The sequence below is a fragment of the Salvelinus fontinalis genome, unplaced genomic scaffold (assembly GCF_029448725.1).
Source record: "Salvelinus fontinalis isolate EN_2023a unplaced genomic scaffold, ASM2944872v1 scaffold_0154, whole genome shotgun sequence".
Taxonomy (NCBI): domain Eukaryota; kingdom Metazoa; phylum Chordata; class Actinopteri; order Salmoniformes; family Salmonidae; genus Salvelinus; species Salvelinus fontinalis.
The window spans coordinates 210,249-237,775 of record NW_026600363.1 but is presented as its reverse complement, the minus strand read 5'-3'; the positions used below and the strand labels follow the sequence as shown (position 1 = coordinate 237,775).

At 44.4% G+C, this 27,527-nt stretch overlaps 1 protein-coding gene across 5 annotated transcripts; it reads left to right on the top strand.

Annotated features, from left to right (window-relative positions):
• Positions 1-79: 79 nt before the first annotated feature.
• On the top strand, positions 80-25,659 carry LOC129843522 (nuclear pore complex protein Nup50-like). Of its 5 annotated transcripts, none has more exons than XM_055912280.1 (8): positions 80-228; positions 2,590-2,672; positions 13,639-13,743; positions 16,241-16,460; positions 19,264-19,908; positions 21,021-21,102; positions 21,412-21,530; positions 25,371-25,659. In XM_055912280.1, the coding sequence occupies exons 1-8, from the start codon at positions 189-191 to the stop codon at positions 25,568-25,570; spliced, it is 1,494 nt and encodes a 497-aa protein (XP_055768255.1). In that variant the 5' UTR covers positions 80-188; the 3' UTR covers positions 25,571-25,659. The 5 variants fall into 5 exon arrangements, with proteins under 5 accessions (XP_055768255.1, XP_055768256.1, XP_055768260.1 ...); XM_055912281.1 differs by having other exon boundaries at positions 81-228; positions 13,660-13,743; XM_055912285.1 differs by lacking the exon at positions 80-228 and adding an exon at positions 820-899 and having other exon boundaries at positions 13,660-13,743.
• Positions 25,660-27,527: the final 1,868 nt, after the last annotated feature.

Genomic DNA, 27,527 nt, shown 5'->3' with positions numbered 1-27,527 from the left:
TCTGCTACATGACTACAACTCCCATGAATGGTCCTATATTTCGCACTTGCGCATTGGGCCAACGGAGACGAGGCGCGCGGAGATTCCGTTTTGTGAAATGGCGGCGTGAAAAGGCCTGGAGAAATTTACTAAACTAAACCAAAGACTTTCTATTATATTGACAAGATAATCAAGTGACCGCTCTAACGATGGAAATACATGTTGTCAAAGATGGAATGCAGGCGGGAGGTAGAGACATTACTGAGCACGGTTACATGCACAAAATAATGCGATTATTGTAGATAGGTTAATATAATAGTTTATTTAAAACGTTTTCATGCTTTGCAAGAAGAACGATTTCCCTAATAATCCTGTTTACATGGACACATCTGAAATCAAGTTACCGATGGGACTGTTGATGAATAAAAAAATTGCTGATCCCAAAAAATATTCTACCACAGTGACCACATGTTATTTTTGACAAGACTAATTGAATCTGAGTTAAGACATATAAAGTTTGTATGTGAAAACTATTTATAAGATACAAACTTTGTTTTTCCAAACTCACTTAACTCGTTCATAAGAGGAAGGCTTGTTTTACCAAGTGCTGAATTTGGTCAGTTTAATATCAAATTATTATTGTACATGTAAACGTACTCAGTATGTTTCCATTGCACACTAATACTTTGATATTAAATAAATTATGGCAGTAGGCTGATTACGCAATAGTCATGTAAACACTTTCTTCTGTTTATTTTAATAATCGGCGTACGGTCAAAATCATACGCCGATTAAAACATCTGGTTTTCTGAGGAATCTTTCGAATTATTAGGACGTGTAAACACAATCGGCATTCCGGAAGTGTATTTGACCTCTGCGTGTGCTACAACCAGCCAGGTGAACAGCCCACTTTAGCAGGAGTGAGTTTGGAACGGAATCTATGCTTCTTATAAGTCGTTTTTTTCACATACAAGAATCAAATATAGTTCCCAAAAATAACATGTTGGCTGTGTGGTAGGAACGTTTATTTTGATTGCATTTATCAGTTCCATCAGATATAATTTTCAGATGTGTCCATGTAAACAGGATTATTAGAGAATCGTTCTTCTTTCAAAGCATGTAAACGTTTTAATCGAACTCTTATGTGAATCTGACTGTCCAAAATAATCGCATTATTGTGTGCGTGTAAACGTAGTCTGAGGTATATAGAACGGGCGAGATCAGGCGGACCATTCTAGCCAATGAGAGGGCAGATACACATATGAATAACATAAAGTCGTTGTTTTATTTTTTATTAATCAAGTTCACGAAAGTAGTACGTGCGTCCACTTTTATCAGTGCATTCGTAACAGCCTAACCATTGCGAAACTTTTATTCGACCAAATAAAGCTCATGTAGCAAATTAGCAATTACATTTTAAGTTTGACCAAATTCTACACTCTCATTGACCCCATAGCAACAAAATAAATCACAATTCCGTGGGCGGAGTAAAACCTCTCGCTTTGCTTCTTCTTCTTCTTCGCTGATCGGACAACCAGCGATTATTCAAAGTTTAGTAGCATTTGGAATTGTTTTACTATCAAGGGAGTTGTTATCGAACATTTTAATTAGGGAAAAAAGGTATGTTTCTTTATATTCAATGACATCGGAGCAGTAGCTAGCCTATCAACACAGCTAGCAGGAGACTTCATGGTTGTTTGGCTAACGTTCATATTGGTGATGGTGGTGCTACAGTAGCTAGCATGGAGTAATATAATATGGCCATGCTAAACACGCAAAGTACACTCCAACGTTACTCTATACGACGGTGACTAAAAGGTACCAAATCCATAATGCCAAAAAGCAACTTGCTAAATTGGTTAGCGAACTAGCTAGCTTGCTAGCTAAATGAACAACGCGTGTTCTTGCTACCGGCAGCTGATGTTCGCCAACTTTTAGTCGGCTAGCTACGTTGTCTTTGAAAATGACACACATTTAGAGTTTGCTAACATTAGGGGAAAGGAAGTCCACTCACAGATGGTTGGCCAAATTATCCTTAGCCAGAAGAGAAAATCCGTACTCGATTATATGTAACGTTACTTAGCTAACTAGTATTAAATATCGCTAACTACCAGGCATTTAGCCATCTTAATGGTGCAAGCTAAAGTTACCTATGTTGATATTTCATAATTAGTAGCCCATAACTATTCACCAAACAAGACATATATATATATATGGGCTCTTTTGTCCTCAACTTTCCTCTCTTGTATAACAGTTTGTGACTTAAATCAGTATCAACGGTAGCTAGCTACTAGTAGCTAGATACTTCCTCAGTCTAACAGGACATAGGAGAAACGCACTCACCTTAATTAACTAGTTACTGTAGTAAACTTAGTTTGCAGTTTACTGTAGTTAACTTAGTTTGCTGAAGTTAATGAGTTCGTCCAGGTCCCTGATGTTGAAATATTGTTATTGAGATTCTCTAGTGTTTTCTTTTATTGTATTTGTTTTATAGTATACTCGTATCATGTACCACTGGAACTCACAAAATAACGAGACATTTGAAGTATGATATTAATGATCACAGGGGAATCATTGGTGTGTTGACTATCTCCCTGTGTTGTCTTCCAGAGAGCAGCGTTGTGATGGCGAAGAGGATTGCTGACAAAGAGCTGACTGACAGGAACTGGGATCAGGAGGATGAGGGAGAGGAGGTGGGCTGCTACATGGTGTTTCTACCGTCTCCCTGATAATACTATAGACTGTATCATAATACACAGCCTGCAGGCACATGTCCGGGGTTAGCCTTTCACACATTTGCCAAGTACTCGTAAAAAACGTTATACTCCCTTTCTGTTGTTAGCTATATAAAATAGGTTCAGCATCCCAGTAAATGGTCATAAATAGACACCTGCATGACATCTTCAGTGATTGGTATGGAGGGGGGGTTACTCAGGAGATAAAGACTCTGGTTGGATAGGCCTTCAGTGATTGGTATGGAGGGGGGTTACTCAGGAGATATTTTTTGAACCCACATTTTCTCCCCTCTCCTCTGCTCCTGACTGCTTGTGCTGCCATAGAAATAGAATGACTAGAACGGACGGTGGCGTAACAGGTGGACTAGCGGCCATGTTGAGTGTCCCCCGTAGAAGCCAAGCTAGGTTATAAAATAGGAAGGTTAAAGACAGTGGCTTCACAGTAATGTTTGAGGTTCTACCTCTCTGAATCAACCATGGGACCAGCTCCGGTATTGGAGCTACGCTGCCTCGGCAGAAGGCAAGCTGTCTGAAACCGATCAGGAGGTTGGTAAGGAAATAAAATAGCATTTAAGCTAATGCGAGAAAAGAGACAATCATCTAGCTAACATCTAGGTTGAAGATTACAAGGTTAAGACAAGAGGTGTTCTAATATCCCATAATTTGGCGATTCATGGGACCGGCGTTGCTAGTTGGCAGCGGCGCTAGTAGTTTTCAACTGAGCTGGTCCCATGAATTTGTTTATTTTCAAATGCTTCCTGGTGGAATTATTACGTGTTAACCTTGTATTTTTTTTAAACCTTGGAGCAAAGCAGGAAGTAAAAACAGGAAGTGTACCCTGTGCTGTTATTTGTTGATTCAACACTACAGACGTTACAAATAATACATTCCATTGTTTGAGCCACATCAGTGAACATCATTTGAATAAACATTCTACATTACCATGGAAATTATTGCATCACAATACCTAGCACCGATGAGTTTACCAGTCATATTACCAGGGTTACAGGTTCCAAGCCTGTTCTATTCATTCTATTTACCAGTCATATTACCAGGGTTACAGGTTCCAAGCCTGTTCTATTCATTCTATTTACCAGTCATATTACCAGGGTTAGAGGTTCCAAGCCTGTTCTATTTACCAGTCATATTACCAGGGTTAGAGGTTCCAAGCCTGTTCTATTTACCAGTCATATTACCAGGGTTACAGGTTCCAAGCCTGTTCTATTTACCAGTCATATTACCAGGGTTACAGGTTCCAAGCCTGTTCTATTCATTCTATTTACCAGTCATATTACCAGGGTTACAGGTTCCAAGCCTGTTCTATTCATTCTATTTACCAGTCATATTACCAGGGTTACAGGTTCCAAGCCTGTTCTATTCATTCTATTTACCAGTCATATTACCAGGGTTACAGGTTCCAATCCCTGTTCTATTCATTCTATTTACCAGTCATATTACCAGGGTTAGAGGTTCCAAGCCTGTTCTATTCATTCTATTTACCAGTCATATTACCAGGGTTACAGGTTCCAAGCCTGTTCTATTCATTCTATTTACCAGTCATATTACCAGGGTTACAGGTTCCAAGCCTGTTCTATTCATTCTATTTACCAGTCATATTACCAGGGTTACAGGTTCCAAGCCTGTTCTATTCATTCTATTTACCAGTTATATTACCAGGGTTACAGGTTCCAAGCCTGTTCTATTCATTCTATTTACCAGTCATATTACCAGGGTTAGAGGTTCCAAGCCTGTTCTATTTACCAGTCATATTACCAGGGTTACAGGTTCCAAGCCTGTTCTATTCATTCTATTTACCAGTCATATTACCAGGGTTACAGGTTCCAAGCCTGTTCTATTCATTCTATTTACCAGGGTTAGAGGTTCCAAGCCTGTTCTATTCATTCTATTTACCAGGGTTAGAGGTTCCAAGCCTGTTCTATTCATTCTATTTACCAGTCATATTACCAGGGTTACAGGTTCCAAGCCTGTTCTATTCATTCTATTCACCAGTCATATTACCAGGGTTACAGGTTCCAGTCCCTGTTTTATTCATTCTATTTACCAGTCATATTACCAGGGTTACAGGTTCCAAGCCTGTTCTATTTACCAGTCATATTACCAGGGTTACAGGTTCCAAGCCTGTTCTATTCATTCTATTTACCAGTCATATTACCAGGGTTACAGGTTCCAAGCCTGTTCTATTCATTCTATTTACCAGTCATATTACCAGGGTTAGAGGTTCCAAGCCTGTTCTATTCATTCTATTTACCAGTCATATTACCAGGGTTACAGGTTCCAAGCCTGTTCTATTCATTCTATTTACCAGTCATATTACCAGGGTTACAGGTTCCAAGCCTGTTCTATTTACCAGTCATATTACCAGGGTTACAGGTTCCAAGCCTGTTCTATTTACCAGTCATATTACCAGGGTTACAGGTTCCAAGCCTGTTCTATTTACCAGTCATATTACCAGGGTTAGAGGTTCCAAGCCTGTTCTATTCATTCTATTTACCAGTCATATTACCAGGGTTACAGGTTCCAGTCCCTGTTCTATTCATTCTATTTACCAGTCATATTACCAGGGTTAGAGGTTCCAAGCCTGTTCTATTCATTCTATTTACCAGTCATATTACCAGGGTTAGAGGTTCCAAGCCTGTTCTATTCATTCTATTTACCAGTCATATTACCAGGGTTACAGGTTCCAAGCCTGTTCTATTCATTCTATTTACCAGTCATATTACCAGGGTTACAGGTTCCAAGCCTGTTCTATTCATTCTATTTACCAGTCATATTACCAGGGTTACAGGTTCCAAGCCTGTTCTATTTACCAGTCATATTACCAGGGTTACAGGTTCCAAGCCTGTTCTATTCATTCTATTTACCAGTCATATTACCAGGGTTACAGGTTCCAAGCCTGTTCTATTCATTCTATTTACCAGTCATATTACCAGGGTTACAGGTTCCCAGCCTGTTCTATTCATTCTATTTACCAGTCATATTACCAGGGTTACAGGTTCCAAGCCTGTTCTATTTACCAGTCATATTACCAGGGTTACAGGTTCCAAGCCTGTTCTATTCATTCTATTTACCAGTCATATTACCAGGGTTACAGGTTCCAAGCCTGTTCTATTTACCAGTCATATTACCAGGGTTAGAGGTTCCAAGCCTGTTCTATTCATTCTATTTACCAGTCATATTACCAGGGTTACAGGTTCCAAGCCTGTTCTATTTACCAGTCATATTACCAGGGTTACAGGTTCCAAGCCTGTTCTATTTACCAGTCATATTACCAGGGTTAGAGGTTCCAAGCCTGTTCTATTCATTCTATTTACCAGTCATATTACCAGGGTTACAGGTTCCAAGCCTGTTCTATTCATTCTATTTACCAGTCATATTACCAGGGTTACAGGTTCCAAGCCTGTTCTATTCATTCTATTTACCAGTCATATTACCAGGGTTACAGGTTCCAAGCCTGTTCTATTCATTCTATTTACCAGTCATATTACCAGGGTTACAGGTTCCAGTCCCTGTTCTATTCATTCTATTTACCAGTCATATTACCAGGGTTACAGGTTCCAAGCCTGTTCTATTCATTCTATTTACCAGTCATATTACCAGGGTTACAGGTTCCAAGCCTGTTCTATTCATTCTATTTACCAGTCATATTACCAGGGTTAGAGGTTCCAAGCCTGTTCTATTCATTCTATTTACCAGTCATATTACCAGGGTTACAGGTTCCAAGCCTGTTCTATTCATTCTATTTACCAGTCATATTACCAGGGTTACAGGTTCCAAGCCTGTTCTATTCATTCTATTTACCAGTCATATTACCAGGGTTAGAGGTTCCAGTCCCTGTTCTATTTACCAGTCATATTACCAGGGTTAGAGGTTCCAAGCCTGTTCTATTTACCAGTCATATTACCAGGGTTAGAGGTTCCAAGCCTGTTCTATTTACCAGTCATATTACCAGGGTTACAGGTTCCAAGCCTGTTCTATTCATTCTATTTACCAGTCATATTACCAGGGTTAGAGGTTCCAAGCCTGTTCTATTCATTCTATTTACCAGTCATATTACCAGGGTTAGAGGTTCCAAGCCTGTTCTATTTACCAGTTATATTACCAGGGTTAGAGGTTCCAAGCCTGTTCTATTCATTCTATTTACCAGTCATATTACCAGGGTTACAGGTTCCAAGCCTGTTCTATTCATTCTATTTACCAGTCATATTACCAGGGTTAGAGGTTCCAAGCCTGTTCTATTCATTCTATTTACCAGTCATATTACCAGGGTTACAGGTTCCAAGCCTGTTCTATTCATTCTATTTACCAGTCATATTACCAGGGTTACAGGTTCCAAGCCTGTTCTATTCATTCTATTTACCAGTCATATTACCAGGGTTACAGGTTCCAAGCCTGTTCTATTCATTCTATTTACCAGTTATATTACCAGGGTTACAGGTTCCAAGCCTGTTCTATTCATTCTATTTACCAGTCATATTACCAGGGTTACAGGTTCCAAGCCTGTTCTATTCATTCTATTTACCAGTCATATTACCAGGGTTACAGGTTCCAAGCCTGTTCTATTCATTCTATTTACCAGTCATATTACCAGGGTTAGAGGTTCCAAGCCTGTTCTATTTACCAGTCATATTACCAGGGTTACAGGTTCCAAGCCTGTTCTATTTATTCTATTTACCAGTCATATTACCAGGGTTAGAGGTTCCAAGCCTGTTCTATTCATTCTATTTACCAGTCATATTACCAGGGTTACAGGTTCCAAGCCTGTTCTATTTATTCTATTTACCAGTCATATTACCAGGGTTACAGGTTCCAAGCCTGTTCTATTCACCAGTCATATTACCAGGGTTACAGGTTCCAAGCCTGTTCTATTCATTCTATTTACCAGTCATATTACCAGGGTTACAGGTTCCAAGCCTGTTCTATTCATTCTATTTACCAGTCATATTACCAGGGTTAGAGGTTCCAAGCCTGTTCTATTTACCAGTCATATTACCAGGGTTACAGGTTCCAAGCCTGTTCTATTTACCAGTCATATTACCAGGGTTACAGGTTCCAAGCCTGTTCTATTCATTCTATTTACCAGTCATATTACCAGGGTTACAGGTTCCAAGCCTGTTCTATTCATTCTATTTACCAGTCATATTACCAGGGTTACAGGTTCCAAGCCTGTTCTATTCATTCTATTTACCAGTTATATTACCAGGGTTACAGGTTCCAAGCCTGTTCTATTCATTCTATTTACCAGTCATATTACCAGGGTTACAGGTTCCAAGCCTGTTCTATTCATTCTATTTACCAGTCATATTACCAGGGTTACAGGTTCCAAGCCTGTTCTATTCATTCTATTTACCAGTCATATTACCAGGGTTAGAGGTTCCAAGCCTGTTCTATTTACCAGTCATATTACCAGGGTTACAGGTTCCAAGCCTGTTCTATTTATTCTATTTACCAGTCATATTACCAGGGTTAGAGGTTCCAAGCCTGTTCTATTCATTCTATTTACCAGTCATATTACCAGGGTTACAGGTTCCAAGCCTGTTCTATTTATTCTATTTACCAGTCATATTACCAGGGTTACAGGTTCCAAGCCTGTTCTATTCACCAGTCATATTACCAGGGTTACAGGTTCCAAGCCTGTTCTATTCATTCTATTTACCAGTCATATTACCAGGGTTACAGGTTCCAAGCCTGTTCTATTCATTCTATTTACCAGTCATATTACCAGGGTTACAGGTTCCAGTCCCTGTTCTATTCATTCTATTTACCAGTCATATTACCAGGGTTAGAGGTTCCAAGCCTGTTCTATTTACCAGTCATATTACCAGGGTTACAGGTTCCAAGCCTGTTCTATTTACCAGTCATATTACCAGGGTTACAGGTTCCAAGCCTGTTCTATTCATTCTATTTACCAGTCATATTACCAGGGTTAGAGGTTCCAAGCCTGTTCTATTTACCAGTCATATTACCAGGGTTACAGGTTCCAAGCCTGTTCTATTTACCAGTCATATTACCAGGGTTACAGGTTCCAAGCCTGTTCTATTCATTCTATTTACCAGGGTTACAGGTTCCAAGCCTGTTCTATTCATTCTATTTACCAGTCATATTACCAGGGTTACAGGTTCCAATCCTGTTCTATTTATTCTATTTACCAGTCATATTACCAGGGTTACAGGTTCCAATCCTGTTCTATTTATTCTATTTACCAGTCATGTTACCAGGGTTAGAGGTTCCAAGCCTGTTCTATTCATTCTATTTACCAGTCATATTACCAGGGTTACAGGTTCCAAGCCTGTTCTATTCATTCTATTTACCAGTCATATTACCAGGGTTACAGGTTCCAAGCCTGTTCTATTTACCAGTCATATTACCAGGGTTAGAGGTTCCAAGCCTGTTCTATTCATTCTATTTACCAGTCATATTACCAGGGTTACAGGTTCCAAGCCTGTTCTATTCATTCTATTTACCAGTCATATTACCAGGGTTACAGGTTCCAAGCCTGTTCTATTCATTCTATTTACCAGTCATATTACCAGGGTTACAGGTTCCAAGCCTGTTCTATTTATTCTATTTACCAGTCATATTACCAGGGTTACAGGTTCCAAGCCTGTTCTATTCATTCTATTTACCAGTCATATTACCAGGGTTACAGGTTCCAAGCCTGTTCTATTTATTCTATTTACCAGTCATATTACCAGGGTTACAGGTTCCAAGCCTGTTCTATTTACCAGTCATATTACCAGGGTTACAGGTTCCAAGCCTGTTCTATTCATTCTATTCACCAGTCATATTACCAGGGTTAGAGGTTCCAAGCCTGTTCTATTTACCAGTCATATTACCAGGGTTACAGGTTCCAAGCCTGTTCTATTCATTCTATTTACCAGTCATATTACCAGGGTTACAGGTTCCAAGCCTGTTCTATTCATTCTATTTACCAGTCATATTACCAGGGTTAGAGGTTCCAAGCCTGTTCTATTTACCAGTCATATTACCAGGGTTACAGGTTCCAAGCCTGTTCTATTCATTCTATTTACCAGTCATATTACCAGGGTTACAGGTTCCAAGCCTGTTCTATTCATTCTATTTACCAGTCATATTACCAGGGTTAGAGGTTCCAAGCCTGTTCTATTCATTCTATTTACCAGTCATATTACCAGGGTTACAGGTTCCAAGCCTGTTCTATTTACCAGTCATATCACCAGGGTTACAGGTTCCAAGCCTGTTCTATTCATTCTATTTACCAGTCATATTACCAGGGTTACAGGTTCCAAGCCTGTTCTATTTACCAGTCATATCACCAGGGTTACAGGTTCCAAGCCTGTTCTATTCATTCTATTTACCAGTCATATTACCAGGGTTACAGGTTCCAAGCCTGTTCTATTCATTCTATTTACCAGTCATATTACCAGGGTTAGAGGTTCCAAGCCTGTTCTATTCATTCTATTTACCAGTCATATTACCAGGGTTACAGGTTCCAAGCCTGTTCTATTTACCAGTCATATTACCAGGGTTACAGGTTCCAAGCCTGTTCTATTCATTCTATTTACCAGTCATATTACCAGGGTTACAGGTTCCAAGCCTGTTCTATTCATTCTATTTACCAGTCATATTACCAGGGTTACAGGTTCCAAGCCTGTTCTATTCATTCTATTTACCAGTCATATTACCAGGGTTACAGGTTCCAAGCCTGTTCTATTCATTCTATTTACCAGTCATATTACCAGGGTTACAGGTTCCAAGCCTGTTCTATTCATTCTATTTACCAGTCATATTACCAAGGTTACAGGTTCCAAGCCTGTTCTATTCATTCTATTTACCAGTCATATTACCAGGGTTACAGGTTCCATGCCTGTTCTATTTACCAGTCATATTACCAGGGTTACAGGTTCCAAGCCTGTTCTATTCATTCTATTTACCAGTCATATTACCAGGGTTACAGGTTCCAAGCCTGTTCTATTCATTCTATTTACCAGTCATATTACCAGGGTTACAGGTTCCAAGCCTGTTCTATTCATTCTATTTACCAGTCATATTACCAGGGTTACAGGTTCCAAGCCTGTTCTATTCATTCTATTTACCAGTCATATTACCAGGGTTACAGGTTCCAAGCCTGTTCTATTTACCAGTCATATTACCAGGGTTACAGGTTCCAAGCCTGTTCTATTCATTCTATTTACCAGTCATATTACCAGGGTTACAGGTTCCAAGCCTGTTCTATTTACCAGTCATATTACCAGGGTTACAGGTTCCAAGCCTGTTCTATTTACCAGTCATATTACCAGGGTTAGAGGTTCCAAGCCTGTTCTATTCATTCTATTTACCAGTCATATTACCAGGGTTACAGGTTCCAAGCCTGTTCTATTTACCAGTCATATTAGCAGGGTTACAGGTTCCAAGCCTGTTCTATTTACCAGTCATATTAGCAGGGTTACAGGTTCCAAGCCTGTTCTATTCATTCTATTTACCAGTCATATTACCAGGGTTACAGGTTCCAAGCCTGTTCTATTCATTCTATTTCGTAACTACATGTGTGCTGCTGCTGCATTGTGGGAACCGAATAATTATTTGTTGCTTGTTTCAGCAAGGAGCAACAGTTTCATCGTGTTCAAGGCCATGTTACGAATGCTCGGCCGCCCCGTCTTGTCAGCCGTTTAAATTAATTTTTTACTGTTTATTTTCATGAAGGTCTTCATCTCTAACCGTCAATTACGCGGTTAACCCCGAGTCACTACGGTTACGCGGTTAACCCCGAGTCACTACGGTTACGCGGTTAACCCCGAGTCACTACGGTTACGCGGTTAGCCCCGAGTCACTACGGTTACGCGGTTAGCCCCGAGTCACTACGGTTACGCGGTTAGCCCCGAGTCACTACGGTTACGCGGTTAACCCCGAGTCACTACGGTTACGCGGTTAACCCCGAGTCACTACGGTTACGCGGTTAACCCCGAGTCACTACGGTTACGCGGTTAGCCCCGAGTCACTACGGTTACAAAGAAGCTTGTCAAAACATGTTGATTCAATGTTGTAGAACCCCCCCCCCCCTCTTCAAAGGGGGTGACATTCTAGACCCAAACTGTTACAGACCTATATCCATCCTGCCCTGCCTTTCAAAAGTATTCGAAAGCCAAGTGAACAAACAGATCACTGACCATTTCGAATCCCACCGTAACTTCTCCGCTGTGCATTCCGGTTTCCGAGCCGGTCACGGGTGCACCTCAGCCACGCTCAAGGTACTAAACGATATCATAACCGCCATCGATAAAAGACAATACTGTGCAGCCGTCTTCATCGACCTGGCCAAGGCTTTCGACTCTGTCAATCACTGCATTCTTATCGGCAGACTCAATAGCCTTGGTTTCTCAAATGACTGCCTCGCCTGGTTCACCAACTACTTCGCAGACAGAGTTCAGTGTGTAAAATCGGAGGGCCTGTTGTCCGGACCTCTGGCAGTCTCTATGGGGGTACCACAGGGTTCAATTCTCGGGCCGACTCTTTTTTTTCTCTATATATCTACGATGTTGCTCTTGCTGCTGGTGATTCCCTGATGCACCTCTACGCAGACGACACCATTCTGTATACATCTGGCACTTTTTTGGACACTGTGTTAACTAACCTCCAAACGAGCTTCAGTGCCATACAACACTCCTTCTGTGGCCTCCAACTGCTCTTAAACGCTAGTAAAAACCAAATGCATGCTTTTCAACCGTTCGCTGCCCCCACCCGCCTGCCCGAATAGCATCACTACCCTGGACGGTTCTGACCTAGAATATGTGGACAACTACATATACCTAGGTGTCTGGCTAGACTGTAAACTCTCCTTCCAGACTCATATTAAACATCTCCAATCCAAAATCAAATGAAGAATTGGCTTTCTATTTCGCAAAACAAAGCCTCCTTCACTCACGCCGCCAAACTTACCCTAGTAAAACTGACTATCCTACCGATCCTCGACTTCGGCGATGTCATCTACAAAATAGCTTCCAATACTCTAGTCAGCAAACTGGATGCAGTCTATCACAGTGCCATCCGTTTTGTTACCAAATCACCTTATACCACCCACCACTGCGGCCTGTATGCTCTAGTCGGCTGGCCCTCGCTTCATATTCGTCGCCAGGCCCACTAGCTCCAGGTCATCTATAAGTCTTTGCTAGGTAAAGCTCCGCCTTATCTCAGCTCACTGGTCACGATAACAACACCCACCCGTAGCACGCGCTCCAGCAGGTATATCTCACTGGTCATCCCCAAAGCCAACACCTCCTTTGGCCGCCTTTCCTTTCAGTTTTCTGCTGCCGATGACTGGAACGAATTGCAAAAATCGCTGAAGCTGGAGACTTATATCTCCCTCACTAACTTTAAACATCAGCTATCTGAGCAGCTAACCAATCGCTGCAGCTGTACATAGCCCATCTGTAAATAGCCCACCTCATCTACCTATCTCATCCCCATATTGTTTTTATTTACTTTGCTGCTCTTTTGCACACCAGTATTACTACTTACACATCATCATCTGCTCATCTATCACTCCAGTGTTAATCTGCTAAATTGTAATTACTTTGCTACTATGGCCTATTTATTGCCGTACCTCCTCATGACATTTGCACACACTGTATATAGACTTTATTTTTTTCTCTGTTGTGTTATTGACTGTACGCTTGTTTATTCCATGTGTAACTGTGTTGTTGTTTGTGTCGCACTGCTTTGATTAATCTTGGCCAGGTCGCAGTTGTAAATGAGAACTTGTTCTCAACTAGTCTACCTGGTTAAATAAAGGTGAAATTAAAATAAATAAATAATGTATTGTACCTATTACCTGGACTATATTACAGAGTAAGGATGTATTGTACCTATTACCTGGACTATATTACAGAGTAAGGATGTGTTTGTATATATTTGATCCTATTTCTAATAGTATTCTGATGGTGTTCATCAGGCAGGGACGTTTTCCATCGCTAGTGATGATGTGATGAAGAGCAGGCCCATCAAGAAGGCCAAGCGTCGGGCTGCTGGTTCAGAGGTAGGCTGCCCGACTGACTAACCAACGCCCAAGGGCACTGGCATGCATGCTGTCTGGGTGTGTGTGACTCGCTGTTGACCTTTGACCTAGGTGACGTAGGCTAGAAGCTGGCCTTAATGGCCACGTAGACTTTTCTAGACTCGTTAACTAACCAACGCCCAAGGGCACTAGCATGCATGCTGTCTGGGTGTGTGTGACTCGCTGTTGACCTTTGACCTAGGTGACGTAAGCTAGAAGCTGGCCTTAATGGCCACGTAGACTTTTCTAGACTCGTTAACTAACCAACGCCCAAGGGCACTGGCATGCTGTCCTAGTCTGTCAGGGGGAAACCTGGGTCATGTTCATTAGAAGAAAGAACAATTCTTCTTATTGCACAAGTTCAGGTGGTAACTACATCCCTGTTTCACGTTTCCTTCAGTTTAGTGGCTAATGAACACAACCCAGCTTTACTTTAACCCAAGTCAAGCAGTGCTTCCTTCCTTCTAGCTTTACTTTAACCCAAGTCAAGCAGTGCTTCCTTCCTTCCTTCTAGCTTTACTTTAACCCAAGTCAAGCAGTGCTTCCTTCCTTCCTTCCTTCTAGCTTTACTTTAACCCAAGTCAAGCAGTGCTTCCTTCCTTCCTTCCAGCTTTACTTTAACCCAAGTCAAGCAGTGCTTCCTTCCTTCCTTCTAGCTTTACTTTAACCCAAGTCAAGCAGTGCTTCCTTCTAGCTTTACTTTAACCCAAGTCAAGCAGTGCTTCCTTCCTTCCTTCTAGCTTTACTTTAACCCAAGTCAAGCAGTCCTTCCTTCCTTCTAGCTTTACTTTAACCCAAGTCAAGCAGTCCTTCCTTCTAGCTTTACTTTAACCCAAGTCAAGCAGTCCTTCCTTCCTTCTAGCTTTACTTTAACCCAAGTCAAGCAGTCCTTCCTTCTAGCTTTACTTTAACCCAAGTCAAGCAGTGCTTCCTTCTAGCTTTACTTTAACCCAAGGCAAGCAGTGCTTCCTTCCTTCCTTCCAGCTTTACTTTAACCCAAGTCAAGCAGTCCTTCCTTCTAGCTTTACTTTAACCCAAGGCAAGCAGTGCTTCCTTCTAGCTTTACTTTAACCCAAGTCAAGCAGTGCTTCCTTCCTTCCTTCTAGCTTTACTTTAACCCAAGTCAAGCAGTCCTTCCTTCCTTCTAGCTTTACTTTAACCCAAGTCAAGCAGTGCTTCCTTCCTTCCTTCTAGCTTTACTTTAACCCAAGTCAAGCAGTGCTTCCTTCTAGCTTTACTTTAACCCAAGTCAAGCAGTCCTTCCTTCTAGCTTTACTTTAACCCAAGTCAAGCAGTGCTTCCTTCTAGCTTTACTTTAACCCAAGTCAAGCAGTGCTTCCTTCCTTCCTTCTAGCTTTACTTTAACCCAAGTCAAGCAGTGCTTCCTTCTAGCTTTACTTTAACCCAAGTCAAGCAGTCCTTCCTTCCTTCTAGCTTTACTTTAACCCAAGTCAAGCAGTGCTTCCTTCCAGCTTTACTTTAACCCAAGTCAAGCAGTGCTTCCTTCCTTCCTTCTAGCTTTTACTTTAACCCAAATCAAGCAGTGCTTCCTTCCTTCCTTCCTTCTAGCTTTACTTTAACCCAAGTCAAGCAGTGCTTCCTTCCTTCCTTCCTTCCAGCTTTACTTTAACCCAAATCAAGCAGTGCTTCCTTCTAGCTTTACTTTAACCCAAATCAAGCAGTGCTTCCTTCCTTCCTTCTAGCTTTACTTTAACCCAAATCAAGCAGTGCTTCCTTCTAGCTTTACTTTAACCCAAGGCAAGCAGTGCTTCCTTCCTTCCTTCTAGCTTTACTTTAACCCAAATCAAGCAGTGCTTCCTTCTAGCTTTACTTTAACCCAAGTCAAGCAGTGCTTCCTTCCTTCCTTCCTTCCAGCTTTACTTTAACCCAAATCAAGCAGTGCTTCCTTCTAGCTTTACTTTAACCCAAGGCAAGCAGTGCTTCCTTCCTTCCTTCTAGCTTTACTTTAACCCAAATCAAGCAGTGCTTCCTTCTAGCTTTACTTTAACCCAAGTCAAGCAGTGCTTCCTTCCTTCCTTCTAGCTTTACTTTAACCCAAATCAAGCAGTGCTTCCTTCCTTCCTTCTAGCTTTACTTTAACCCAAGTCAAGCAGTGCTTCCTTCCTTCCTTCCTTCTAGCTTTACTTTAACCCAAATCAAGCAGTGCTTCCTTCCTTCCTTCTAGCTTTACTTTAACCCAAGTCAAGCAGTGCTTCCTTCCTTCCTTCCTTCCTTCCTTCCTTCTAGCTTTACTTTAACCCAAGTCAAGCAGTGCTTCCTTCCAGCTTTACTTTAACCCAAGTCAAGCAGTGCTTCCTTCTAGCTTTACTTTAACCCAAGTCAAGCAGTGCTTCCTTGGATGCCAGAAGTCCTTTTTAAAGAGACCCCTCCAGTGATGTTTTAGCCTAATGGAGGGAGATAGAAGCATCCCGTTTCCTTAGTGAATCATGTGTTTCCTTCCTGTCTCTTCCGCCTACAGGGGCAGAGTGAAGGAGCATTCAAAGTGTTTAAAGGGTTCTCTCTGGCTCCTACATCTGGAACCGGGCCAGCCGCTGGGGGGGTCACGGCCTTCTCCGGGTTCGGGAATGGGGTAGGGTTTAAACCCCTGTCTGGACTGTCCAATGGGAACAGTGTTAAACCCGTCGCTCCAGCCTTCACCGGGTTCACCTCGCCTACTGCCACCAAGACCACCACACCAGGTAAGAGACTGATTGTTTTGGGGGGGGGGGTAGAAAACCGTTGTAAATATGCAAGTCCGATAGGATAACTTGTGAAAGAGAGTTGAAAATCCTCCATTGTTGAGCGGGATCTGTTATTACAGGTTAATGGAGCTGAGTTAGTGGGGTTCCCTCTGTGGATCTGGTATTACAGGTTAATGGAGCTGAGTTAGTGGGGTTCCCTCTGTGGATCTGGTATTACAGGTTAATGGAGCTGAGTTAGTGGGGTTCCCTCTGTGGATCTGGTATTACAGGTTAATGGAGCTGAGTCAGTGGGGTTCCCTCTGTGGATCTGGTATTACAGGTTAATGGAGCTGAATCAGTGGGGTTCCCTCTGTGGATCTGGTATTACAGGTTAATGGAGCTGAATCAGTGGGGTTCCCTCTGTGGATCTGGTATTACAGGTTAATGGAGCTGAATCAGTGGGGTTCCCTCTGTGGATCTGGTATTACAGGTTAATGGAGCTGAGTTAGTGGGGTTCCCTGTGTGTGTGTCAGCTCCTCTCCCAGTGTGGTGCCTGAGGGCAGAATGACAGAACAGAGATGCTCCAGTAGTCAGTCAGTCTAGGACGTGATCGCTCTTCGTCTCTCGCTCTCCGTCTCTCGTTCTCCGTCTCTCGCTCTGTGTGGTGCTTTCACAGCCACATAGCTCTCCTTCTCTACCGTCAAACACGGGGCATACTGAGGGCGTCCGCGTGCTTCCCATCTGAAACACAGGGCATACTGAGGGCGTCAGCAGGCTTCCCATCTGAAACACAGGGCATACTGAGGGCGTCAGCAGGCTTCCCATCTGAAACACAGGGCATACTGAGGGCGTCAGCAGGCTTCCCATCTGAAACACAGGGCATACTGAGGGCGTCAGCAGGCTTCCCATCTGAAACACAGGGCATACTGAGGGCGTCCGCGTGCTTCCCATCTGAAACACGGGGCATACTGAGGGCGTCCGCAGGCTTCCCATCTGAAACACGGGGCATACTGAGGGCGTCCGCAGGCTTCCCATCTGAAACACGGGGCATACTGAGGGCGTCCGCAGGCTTCCCATCTGAAACACGGGGCATACTGAGGGCGTCCGCAGGCTTCCCATCTGAAACACGGGGCATACTGAGGGCGTCCGCGTGCTTCCCATCTGAAACACGGGGCATACTGAGGGCGTCCGCGTGCTTCCCATCTGAAACACGGGGCATACTGAGGGCGTCCGCAGGCTTCCCATCTGAAACACGGGGCATACTGAGGGCGTCCGCAGGCTTCCCATCTGAAACACGGGGCATACTGAGGGCGTCAGCAGGCTTCCCATCTGAAACACGGGGCATACTGAGGGCGTCAGCAGGCTTCCCATCTGAAACACGGGGCATACTGAGGGCGTCCGCGTGCTTCCCATCTGAAACACGGGGCATACTGAGGGCGTCCGCAGGCTTCCCATCTGAAACACGGGGCATACTGAGGGCGTCCGCAGGCTTCCCATCTGAAACACGGGGCATACTGAGGGCGTCCGCGTGCTTCCCATCTGAAACACGGGGCATACTGAGGGCGTCCGCGTGCTTCCCATCTGAAACACGGGGCATACTGAGGGCGTCCGCGTGCTTCCCATCTGAAACACGGGGCATACTGAGGGCGTCCGCGTGCTTCCCATCTGAAACACGGGGCATACTGAGGGCGTCCGCAGGCTTCCCATCTGAAACACGGGGCATACTGAGGGCGTCTGCAGGCTTCCCATCTGAAACACGGGGCATACTGAGGGCGTCCGCAGGCTTCCCATCTGAAACATGGGGCATACTGAGGGCGTCAGCAGGCTTCCCATCTGAAACATGGGGCATACTGAGGGCGTCAGCAGGCTTCCCATCTGAAACACGGGGCATACTGAGGGCGTCAGCAGGCTTCCCATCTGAAACACGGGGCATACTGAGGGCGTCAGCAGGCTTCCCATCTGAAACACGGGGCATACTGAGGGCGTCCGCGTGCTTCCCATCTGAAACACGGGGCATACTGAGGGCGTCAGCAGGCTTCCCATCTGAAACACGGGGCATACTGAGGGCGTCCGCGTGCTTCCCATCTGAAACACGGGGCATACTGAGGGCGTCAGCAGGCTTCCCATCTGAAACAGTTTGTCCATATATGATAACGCCATTTTGTGATGTTTTGGTCTTCGGCATGGTCCTTCATAGATCTGTTTGTCATTCAATGACAGGCTAGTTTTCATACAAATCTTTTCACTTGAGAAATACTGCACCAAACATCCTAATCAGATGTAGAAATATATGATATGTCTTGAGTTATCTTAGATTAAATCTGGACTATTTTGAGGAAGTGTTTACCGGCTACAGCATCTCAAGATGGACAAACGGTACTATTGCCTTTTTCCCCTGCTTGTTTTTCAAGCGAAGGAGGAAGGTAATGGCAACACAATCGTTGTGTTCGCTAGGCGCCAGCCGACGTGACTCATGCTGAAGTCTTAAGGTTACTCTGAGGTATCACAGCCTCTCTCTCTGTAACGTTTACGTTCTCCTTCTCTCTTCACCTCCTCTATCCCCTCTCCTCTATCCCCTCTCCTCTATCTCCTATCTCCTCTCCTATCTCCTCTCCTCTATTCCCCCCTCTCCTCTATTCCTCCTCTCTCCTCTATTCCTCCTCTCTCCTCTATTCCTCCTCTCTCCTCTATTCCTCCCCTCTCCTCTATTCTCCTCTATTCCTCCTCTCTCCTCTCTCTTCTCCTCTATTCCCCTTCTTTTCCTCTACCCCCCCTCCCCTATCCCCTCTCCTCTATCCCCCCTCCCCTCCTCCTCTCCTAGGTTCATTAACATTCAGCGGCCCCTCCAGTGCCGTCATCACAGGGCAGCAGTCAAATGGTTCCTCCCCCGTGGTGTCCAGTCTGTCTCCCGGCTCCTCTCTCTCCTCTAACGGCAGTAACAACCAGGAATACAGTAGGCAGCTCACAGCTCTCAACTGCTCTGTCAGGGACTGGATCACCAAGCACGTCAACGGAAACCCCCTCTGTGACCTGAACCCCATCTTCAGGGACTACGAGAAGCACCTGTCCAGCATCGATAAGAAATACGGAGGGAGTGGAGCTGCCGTGGCGGCGGATGAGAGCGGTAGCAAAGCAGCGGAACCAGAGGAGAAGCGGGGAGCCAGTACCGCTCCACCACCCTCCTCTGGTACCGCCGGCTCGACAGCCACGGCGCCGGTGTTCTCCTTCCGTAAGGACAAGGACGACAGCGCTACGGCCCCGGTGGACAGCTCGGCCACCTCTCCTGCTCCGATCCCCGCCGGCATCGGCTTTAACTCGGGCCAGAAGGGGAACAGCTCATTGTTGGGGTCCCTGAGCTCCGGGGGAGCTTCTAGTGTCTTCTCCTCCTCCCTGTTTGGAGGTGCTACTCCTCCTGCCTTCTCCTTCAGTGGGGCCAAAGCGGAGGCTGCCCCCACCCAGACAACAGGTACGATATGGAAGATTTAATGTATGTAGGGCTCATATAAATATTATACTTTACTGTCCTGACAGCTGTGATATCATGTGATTTAGATATTATATGTGGTGCTGCTAGTGATGGACAACATACTCAGAATGTTACCTGGTGATATGGTGCTGCTAGACAACATACTCAGAATGTTACCTGGTGATATGGTGCTGCTAGTGATGGACAACACACTCAGAATGTTACCTGGTGATATGGTGCTGCTAGTGATGGACAACATACTCAGAATGTTACCTGGTGATATGGTGCTGTTAGACAACATACTCAGAATGTTACCTGGTGATATGGTGATGTTAGACAACATACTCAGAATGTTACCTGGTGATATGGTGCTGTTAGACAACATACTCAGAATGTTACCTGGTGATATGGTGCTGCTAGACAACATACTCAGAATGTTACCTGGTGATATGGTGCTGCTAGACAACATACTCAGAATGTTACCTGGTGATATGGTGCTGCTAGACAACATACTCAGAATGTTACCTGGTGATATGGTGCTGCTAGACAACATACTCAGAATGTTACCTGGTGATATGGTGCTGCTAGACAACATACTCAGAATGTTACCTGGTGATATGGTGCTGCTAGACAACCTACTCAGAATGTTACCTGGTGATATGGTGCTGTTAGACAACATACCCAGAATGTTACCTGGTGATATGGTGCTGTTAGACAACATACTCAGAATGTTATTAGATATTAGCAATTAGATCTCACATTCAGGTTTTTAAACCCAGATTAAACCTCTATTAGATCTCACATTCAGGTTTTTAAACCCAGATTAAACCTCTATTAGATCTCACATTCAGGTTTTTAATCCCAGTGATTTTAAATCTCTTTTTTATTAGATATCACATTCAAGGGGCTGAGCTCACATGTAAAGGTCATTGTGGAAAATAAATACTGAAATATTGTGAATATTCTTAGTGTAAAGTGCATTTAGGCCATATGTTTGCTTCATCTGTACATTTGCTTATCAGAGACACTTTTTAAACATTTTATTATGAAATAATGTTGGACAGTGTTGCATGCTCTTTCATAACGTCCGTCTCTTCCTTGTCACCCCGTAGATGAAAACGGGGAGGAATCGGATGAACCCCCCAAAGTGGAAGTCCAGGAGATCAAGGAGACCGACGCGTTCTACTCCAAAAAGTACCTCTTCGTTTACAGAAACATTTAAAAAAAATATGTCTCTCTATACATCTGTAGGATCTGCTTCATACGTCTTAGAAATAGCCACTGTAATGTATTATGGTTCACATTTGCCAAACCTTCTGCGGTGTTATATTTTACCATTCAGAAATGGGGTGTTTCTTCCAAACGATGACATTGACGTCAGTCGCCGTGTGTTGCAGGTGTAAACTGTTCTATAAGAAAGACATTGACGTCAGTCCACCGTGTGTTCCAGGTGTAAACTGTTCTATAAGAAAGACATTGACGTCAGTCCACCGTGTGTTCCAGGTGTAAACTGTTCTATAAGAAAGACACGGAGTTCAAGGAGAAGGGAGTTGGAACACTGCACCTGAAGACGACCGCAGACGGAAAGACACAGCTGCTAGTCCGCGCTGACACCAACCTGGGTAGGTTATTAAAATATTAACCCTTATTAAACCTTATCTAGAGACCTAGACTGTACTCAGTGGTGTGAAAGACAGCTGCTAGTCCGCGCTGACACCAACCTGGGTAGGTTATTAAAATATTAAACCTTATCTAGAGACCTAGACTGTACTCAGTGGTGTGAAAGACACAGCTGTTAGTCCGCGCTGACACCAACCTGGGTAGGTTATTAAAATATTAACCCTTATTAAACCTTTCCTTATTAAACCTTATCTAGAGACCTAGACTGTACTCAGTGGTGTGAAAGATAACAACCTGGGTATGTTATTAAAATATAGAACTTTACCGCATTAAGCCTTATTAAACCTTACCGCATTAAGCCTTATTAAACCTTATTAAACCTTACCGCATTAAGCCTTATTAAACCTTATTAAGCCTTACCGCATTAAGCCTTATTAAACCTTACTGCATTAAGCCTTATTAAACCTTACCGCATTAAGCCTTATTAAACCTTATTAAACCTTACCGCATTAAGCCTTATTAAACCTTATTAAGCCTTACCGCATTAAACCTTATTAAATCTTACCGCATTAAACCTTACCGCATTAAGCCTTATTAAGCCTTACCGCATTAAGCCTTATTAAACCTTATTAAGCCTTACCGCATTAAGCCTTATTAAACCTTACTGCATTAAGCCTTATTAAACCTTACTGCATTAAGCCTTATTAAACCTTACTGCATTAAGCCTTATTAAACCTTACTGCATTAAGCCTTATTAAACTTACCGCATTAAGCCTTATTAAACCTTACCGCATTAAGCCTTATTAAACCTTACAGCATTAAGCCTTATTAAACCTTACAGCATTAAGCCTTATTAAACCTTACAGCATTAAGCCTTATTAAACCTTACAGCATTAAGCCTTATTAAACCTTACAGCATTAAGCCTTATTAAACCTTACCGCATTAAGCCTTATTAAACCTTACCGCATTAAGCCTTATTAAACCTTATTAAACCTTACTAAACCTGACCGCATTAAGCCTTATTAAACATTACCTTATTAAACCTTACAGCATTAAGCCTTATTAAACCTTACCGCATTAAGCCTTATTAAACATTTCCTCATTAAGCCTTATTAAACCTTATTAAACCTTGCCTTATTAAACCTTATTAAACCTTACCGCATTAAGCCTTATTAAACCTTACCTTATTAAGCCTTATTAAACCTTACCGCATTAAGCCTTATTAAACCTTACCGCATTAAGCCTTATTAAACCTTACCGCATTAAACCTTACCGCATTAAGCCTTATTAAACCTTACCTTATTAAACCTTACCGCATTAAGCCTTATTAAACCTTAACGCATTAAAGCCTTATTAAACCTTATTAAACCTTACCGCATTAAGCATTAAGCCTAAACCTTACCGCATTAAGCCTTATTAAACCTTACCGCATTAAACCTTACCGCATTAAGCCTTACCTTATTAAACCTTACCGCATTAAGCCTTACCTTATTAAACCTTATTAAACATTACCTTATTAAACCTTATTAAACCTTACTGCATTAAACCTTATTAAACCTTACCGCATTAAGCCTTACCTTATTAAACCTTATTAAACATTACCTTATTAAACCTTATTAAACCTTACTGCATTAAACCTTACCGCATTAAGCCTTACCTTATTAAACCTTACCGCATTAAGCCTTACCTTATTAAACCTTATTAAACATTACCTTATTAAACCTTATTAAACCTTACTGCATTAAACCTTATTAAACCTTACTGAATTAAACCTTATTAAACCTTACCGCATTAAGCCTTATTAAACCTTATTAAACCTTATTAAACATTACCTTATTAAGCCTTATTAAACCTTACCGCATTAAACCATACCGCATTAAGCCTTACCTTATTAAACCTTACCGCATTAAACCTTATTAAACCTTACAGCATTAAGCCTTATTAAACCTTACCTTATTAAACCTTACCACATTAAGCCTTACCGCATTAAACCTTATTAAACCTTACAGCATTAAGCCTTATTAAACCTTACCTTATTAAACCTTACCACATTAAGCCTTACCGCATTAAACCTTATTAAACCTTACCACATTAAGCCTTATTAAACCTTACCCTTTACCTTAACTACCTTTTATTAAATCTGTTTAAACCTGACCTAGACTGTACTAACTGGTAGAGGGAAATAAATTCATTTGGTTGTAGGCAAGTCGTTTTGTTTCTCACCTGCTGGCGTTTCCCTGAGCTAGGCTAGTATCGTTTCCAATATATTCATTAACTGTTGCCACCTGCCGGCGTTTCACTGAGCTAGGCTAGTATCGTTTCCAATATATTCATTAACTGTTGCCACCACTGCAAAAATGATGTCATTTAAAAAATATTTTTTTTTCGGCCGAGGCGCTTTTTAAAATGTATAGTCATTGGCTCAATGATTGTAAGTCTATGGAACACCTAGCATGTCCTTGTGCTAATGCTAGTCCCAATGCATACGCCCACTAAGTAGCAATGCCCCGCTAGCCTTGCCAACACCGCTGAAAACAATCCTAGGGGAAACGCTGCCTGTGGTAAGTTACTGCAGGCTCTGTAAAATCCTAGGAGCAGATTTTTGTATTTTCTAAATGTAGCAATAGGAGGACGTTTTTATTTGTGGTTTTAAGCGTGATGTCCAATTCACTTTATGCAACAAATATTTACTGATGAGTGTTTTTGCCTGCTGGCCCATACGAAGGCTGTGTTGAAGACTGCTGGCCCATACTAAGGCTGTGTTGAAGACTGCTGGCCCATACTAAGGCTGTGTTGAAGACTGCTGGCCCATACTAAGGCTGTGTTGAAGACTGCTGGCCAATACTAAGGCTGTGTTGAAGACTGCTGGCCCATACTAAGGCTGTGTTTTTGACTGCTGGCCCATACGAAGGCTGTGTTTTTGACTGCTGGCCCATACTAAGGCTGTGTTTTTGCCTGCTGGCCCATACTAAGGCTGTGTTTTTGCCTGCTGGCCCATACTAAGGCTGTGTTTTTGCCTGCTGGCCCATACTAAGGCTGTGTTGATGCCTGCTGGCCCATACTAAGGCTGTGTTGATGCCTGCTGGCCCATACTAAGGCTGTGTTGAAGACTATCTCTGATGGCTTTGAGGAATTTACTGAACACTCATCTCCTCCCTCTAGTGGCCAGACTGAGGTATTACTGTGGATATCTGTAGTCTCCTCCCTCTAGTGGCCAGACTGAGGTATTACTGTGGATTATTTAGTCTCGTCCCTCTAGTGGCCAGACTGAGGTATTACTGTGGATATCTGTAGTCTCCTCCCTCTAGTGGCCAGACTGAGGTATTACTGTGGATATCTGTAGTCTCCTCCCTCTAGTGGAGCTGGGTTACTCGCATGTCATCCAACAATTGTGTACTTGTCTCTCTCCCAGGTAACATCCTGTTCCAGGCCTCATCAATAACAACCTCTCTCCCTCTTCCAGGTAACATCCTGTTGAACATCCTGGTCCAGCCCTCATCAATAACACCCTCTCTCTCTCTCCTCCAGGTAACATCCTGTTGAACATCCTGGTCCAGCCCTCATCAATAACACCCTCTCTCTCTCTCCTCCAGGTAACATCCTGTTGAACATCCTGGTCCAGCCCTCATCAATAACACCCTCTCTCTCTCTCCTCCAGGTAACATCCTGTTGAACATCCTGGTCCAGCCCTCATCAATAACACCCTCTCTCTCTCTCCTCCAGGTAACATCCTGGTCCAGCCCTCATCAATAACACCCTCTCTCTCTCTCCTCCAGGTAACATCCTGTTGAACATCCTGGTCCAGGCCTCATCAATAACACCCTCTCTCTCTCTCCTCCAGGTAACATCCTGTTGAACATCCTGGTCCAGGCCTCCACACCCTGTTCCAGGATGGGGAGGAACAACGTCATGGTGATATGTGTTCCTAACCCCGTGGTGGACCACAACAACCCTACCAACCCTGTCGCCATGCTCATCAGGGTCAAAACAGCAGAGGGCGCTGATGAGCTGCACAACATACTGGAGGAGAAGAAGGCTTAGAGGACACGCCCCCTGGACAACATACTGGAGGAGAAGAAGGCTTAGAGGACACGCCCCCTGGACAACATACTGGAGGAGAAGAAAGCTTAGAGGACACGCCCCCTGGACAACATACTGGAGGAGAAGGCTTAGAGGACACGCCCCCTGGAGGGCGATACAGGCTGACCCCACTCAACCCTTCTGCCTATCAACTAACCCCAGGTCCAGTCCTGTGCCCCTCCGCCCCAGGTCCAGTCCTGTACCCCTAGCCCCTCCGCCTCAGGTCCAGTCCTGTACCCCTAGCCCCTCCGCCCCAGGTCCAGTCCTGTACCCCTAGCCCCTCCGCCCCAGGTCCAGTCCTGTACCCCTAGCCCCTCCGCCTCAGGTCCAGTCCTGTACCCCTAGCCCCTCCGCCTCAGGTCCAGTCCTGTACCCCTAGCCCCTCCGTCCCAGGTCCAGTCTTATACCCCTCCGCCCCAGGTCCAGTCCTGTGCCCCTCGTCCCTCCGCCCCAGGTCCAGTCCTGTGCCCCTCCGCCCCAGGTCCAGTCCTATACCCCTAGCCCCTCCAGTCCTGTGCCCCTCCGCCCCAGGTCCAGTCCTATGCCCCTCCGCCCCAGGTCCAGTCCTATACCCCTAGCCCCTCCAGTCCTGTGCCCCTCCGCCCCAGGTCCAGTCCTATGCCCCTCCGCCCCAGGTCCAGTCCTGTACCCCTAGCCCCTCCGCCCCAGGTCCAGTCCTGTACCCCTAGCCCCTCCGCCTCAGGTCCAGTCCTGTACCCCTAGCCCCTCCGCCTCAGGTCCAGTCCTGTACCCCTAGCCCCTCCGTCCCAGGTCCAGTCTTATACCCCTCCGCCCCAGGTCCAGTCCTGTGCCCCTCGTCCCTCCGCCCCAGGTCCAGTCCTGTGCCCCTCCGCCCCAGGTCCAGTCCTATACCCCTAGCCCCTCCAGTCCTGTGCCCCTCCGCCCCAGGTCCAGTCCTATGCCCCTCCGCCCCAGGTCCAGTCCTATGCCCCTCCGCCCCAGGTCCAGTCCTATGCCCCTCCGCCCCAGGTCCAGTCCTGTGCCCCTCCGCCCCAGGTTCAGTCCTGTGCCCCTCCGCCCCAGGTCCAGTCCTGTGCCCCTCCGCCCCAGGTCCAGTCCTGTGCCCCTCCGCCCCAGGTCCAGTCCTGTGCCCCTCCGCCCCAGGTCCAGTCCTGTGCCCCTCCGCCCCAGGTCCAGTCCTGTGCCCCTCCGCCCCAGGTCCAGTCCTGTGCCCCTCCGCCCCAGGTCCAGTCCTGTGCCCCTCCGCCCCAGGTCCAGTCCTGTGCCCCTCCGCCCCAGTCCTAGGCCCTTAGCCCCTCCACCCCAGGTCCAGTCCTGTACCCCTCCGCCCCAGTCCTAGGCCCTTAGCCCCTCCACCCCAGGTCCAGTCCTAGGCCCCTCTGCCCCTGTACTCAAGGTCATGTTTATTTTAACCCTCTTTATCCTTGCCTGTCTCGCTGACAGCTCTCCAATCTGGAATGGCCCCTATTCCCTATCTAGTGCACTACTTTAGACCAGGCCCCTATTCCCTATCTAGTGCACTACCATGGCCAACTATGTCAGCTAGATGGTCTGAACTAGTGAACTAGAAAGGGAATAGGAGGTCATTTTGTCATGTGATGCCAGAGGGCATCACACACACCTGAACTAGACTAACAGAGACGTACCTGGACTAGACACACTGTAACACACCTGAACTAGACACACTAACAGAGACGTACCTGGACTAGACACACTGTAACACACCTGAACTAGACACACTAACAGAGACGTACCTGGACTAGACACACTGTAACACACCTGGACTAGACTAACAGAGACGTACCTGGACTAGACACACTGTAACACACCTGGACTAGACACACTAACAGAGACGTACCTGGACTAGACACACTGTAACACACCTGGACTAGACTAACAGAGACGTACCTGGACTAGACACACTGTAACACACCTG

Bases quoted from the DNA above. Each gene is read 5' to 3' on its own strand.
- LOC129843522 (XM_055912280.1), top strand. From the start codon at position 189: ATGGAAATACATGTTGTCAAAGATGGAATGCAGGCGGGAG. The intron at 19,909-21,020 runs GTACGATATGGA...GTCACCCCGTAG, and splicing joins TGCCCCCACCCAGACAACAG to ATGAAAACGGGGAGGAATCG. The intron at 21,103-21,411 runs GTACCTCTTCGT...CGTGTGTTCCAG, and splicing joins GACGCGTTCTACTCCAAAAA to GTGTAAACTGTTCTATAAGA.